The sequence below is a fragment of the Pinus tabuliformis genome, chromosome 8 (assembly GCF_031772625.1).
Source record: "Pinus tabuliformis cultivar Carrire ecotype Pingquan chromosome 8, CPIR1, whole genome shotgun sequence".
In the NCBI taxonomy this organism is placed as follows: Eukaryota; Viridiplantae; Streptophyta; class Pinopsida; order Pinales; family Pinaceae; genus Pinus; species Pinus tabuliformis.
In genome coordinates this window covers 1,532,519,721-1,532,521,125 of record NC_142294.1, presented here as the reverse complement: position 1 = coordinate 1,532,521,125, position 1,405 = coordinate 1,532,519,721, and the positions used below count along the sequence as shown (strand labels likewise).

The 1,405-nt window shown below is 42.6% G+C and overlaps 1 protein-coding gene across 1 annotated transcript; it reads right to left on the bottom strand.

Moving 5' to 3' along the window:
• Positions 1-484: 484 nt before the first annotated feature.
• LOC149241771 (uncharacterized) lies at positions 485-1,168 on the bottom strand. Its single transcript, XM_089370652.1, has 2 exons — positions 1,053-1,168; positions 485-827 (listed from the first exon to the last, which is right to left on the bottom strand). Exons 1-2 carry the CDS (start codon positions 1,166-1,168, stop codon positions 485-487), a joined length of 459 nt encoding a protein of 152 aa, XP_089226778.1.
• Positions 1,169-1,405: the final 237 nt, after the last annotated feature.

Genomic DNA, 1,405 nt, shown 5'->3' with positions numbered 1-1,405 from the left:
TCACAGAAGGTACGAGGGTTGAATTTTCGGTCATATTGAGCTTTGGTTCACTTTTTGGCTGCTTAAATTGTTTGCAAAGAAACACAACGGTATTTAGAGGTGCTTTCAAGCATGACAAGTATTTTTTCTAATGGTTGGGAGTTAGGGAGAAGTTTGACAGCTAGGTGGAGGGAAGGGATCTCACACTCGATTGGAAAGACTAACTCCTCACTAAAAACAAGGTGGAAAGGAGTGAACCCAGCCATGGTTTTCATATAATTTCTATAGGCCCACAAATCTAGGAAGGGCATAAGGTGTCAGTTGGTCTTGTGCTTATTCACTGTTCGCTGAAGTATCATTTTGAGAATCTTCTTGACTACTTCAACTTGTGCATTACCTTGGGGGTAATAAGATGATGAATACTAGTGCTGGAAGCCCAATAGTGAGGATAGTTCATGCCATACCTCGTCTTCAAAATGTCGGCCATGGTCAGAGACCGATTGTTTTAGAACCCTAATCGAGCGATAACATGGTTGAAAAAGAACAGGGCCATGATATTCCCTGTGTTATTGAACATTGTCATGGCCTCAGCCCATTTGGTAAAATAGTCAAACGCCATGCTGATATACTTATGGTTATTAATAGAAGGCAGTAGATACTCCATAAAGTCAATGTCCCATTTACAGAAAGGACTAGCAATGATGACAGGATGGTAGGGAGCCAGTGGGGCTCTTACCTTTGGGGGAAACTGCTGGCAATTGGGGTAGCGTTTGACTACCTCAATGCAATCATTGAAGAGAGCCGGCCAAAAGTGATCATCGTGCATGAATTTCTGGGTAGTAGCTATACTGGAGAGGTGACCACCATGAGCATCATTGTGAAAAGCATTTAGCACTTGCTCTGCTTCAGGATAAGTGAGACAATGACGAAGGATAGAATCCGCACCGCGACAATAAAGGTTGTCACCGATTAGGAGGTAGTGAGGGGCCTCGTCTCAGATTCATCATCAATCATCATGAGTAATATAAGGGGTGAACTTTTGGGTCCAAAAATAGGTGATAATATCTCCATACCAAGGATTGTCTGAAGTGATGACAAACAAATGTTCATCCGGGAGCTCGTCATTAACCAGTGGATTAGTGGCACCAATGGGTAATTCAGAAATGAGTTTGGTGAGGGCCAAACCCATCTTAATTTTAGGTGTAAAAAACTCAAGATCGACTTCCTGAACGATGACAATCCAATACGCATACTTCTCATTGATGATCCATTAACTCAATAGGAAGGTCATGGGGTTGGAGTTCATTACGACCCTAGTGGTATGCATAAGGATATAGTGACGAAGCTTTTGGATGGAGAACACGATAACCAGTGCCAATTTCTCTTCGTGAGATCAGTTCATGGGTGGACCTACTAGGTTCTTACC

Coding starts and splice junctions, on each gene's coding strand:
- LOC149241771 (XM_089370652.1), bottom strand. CDS start 1,168: ATGGGTTTGGCCCTCACCAAACTCATTTCTGAATTACCCATTGGTGCC. Junction 828..1,052: donor ATCACTTCAGACAATCCTTG/GTATGGAGATAT, acceptor TCACCTCTCCAG/TATAGCTACTACCCAGAAAT.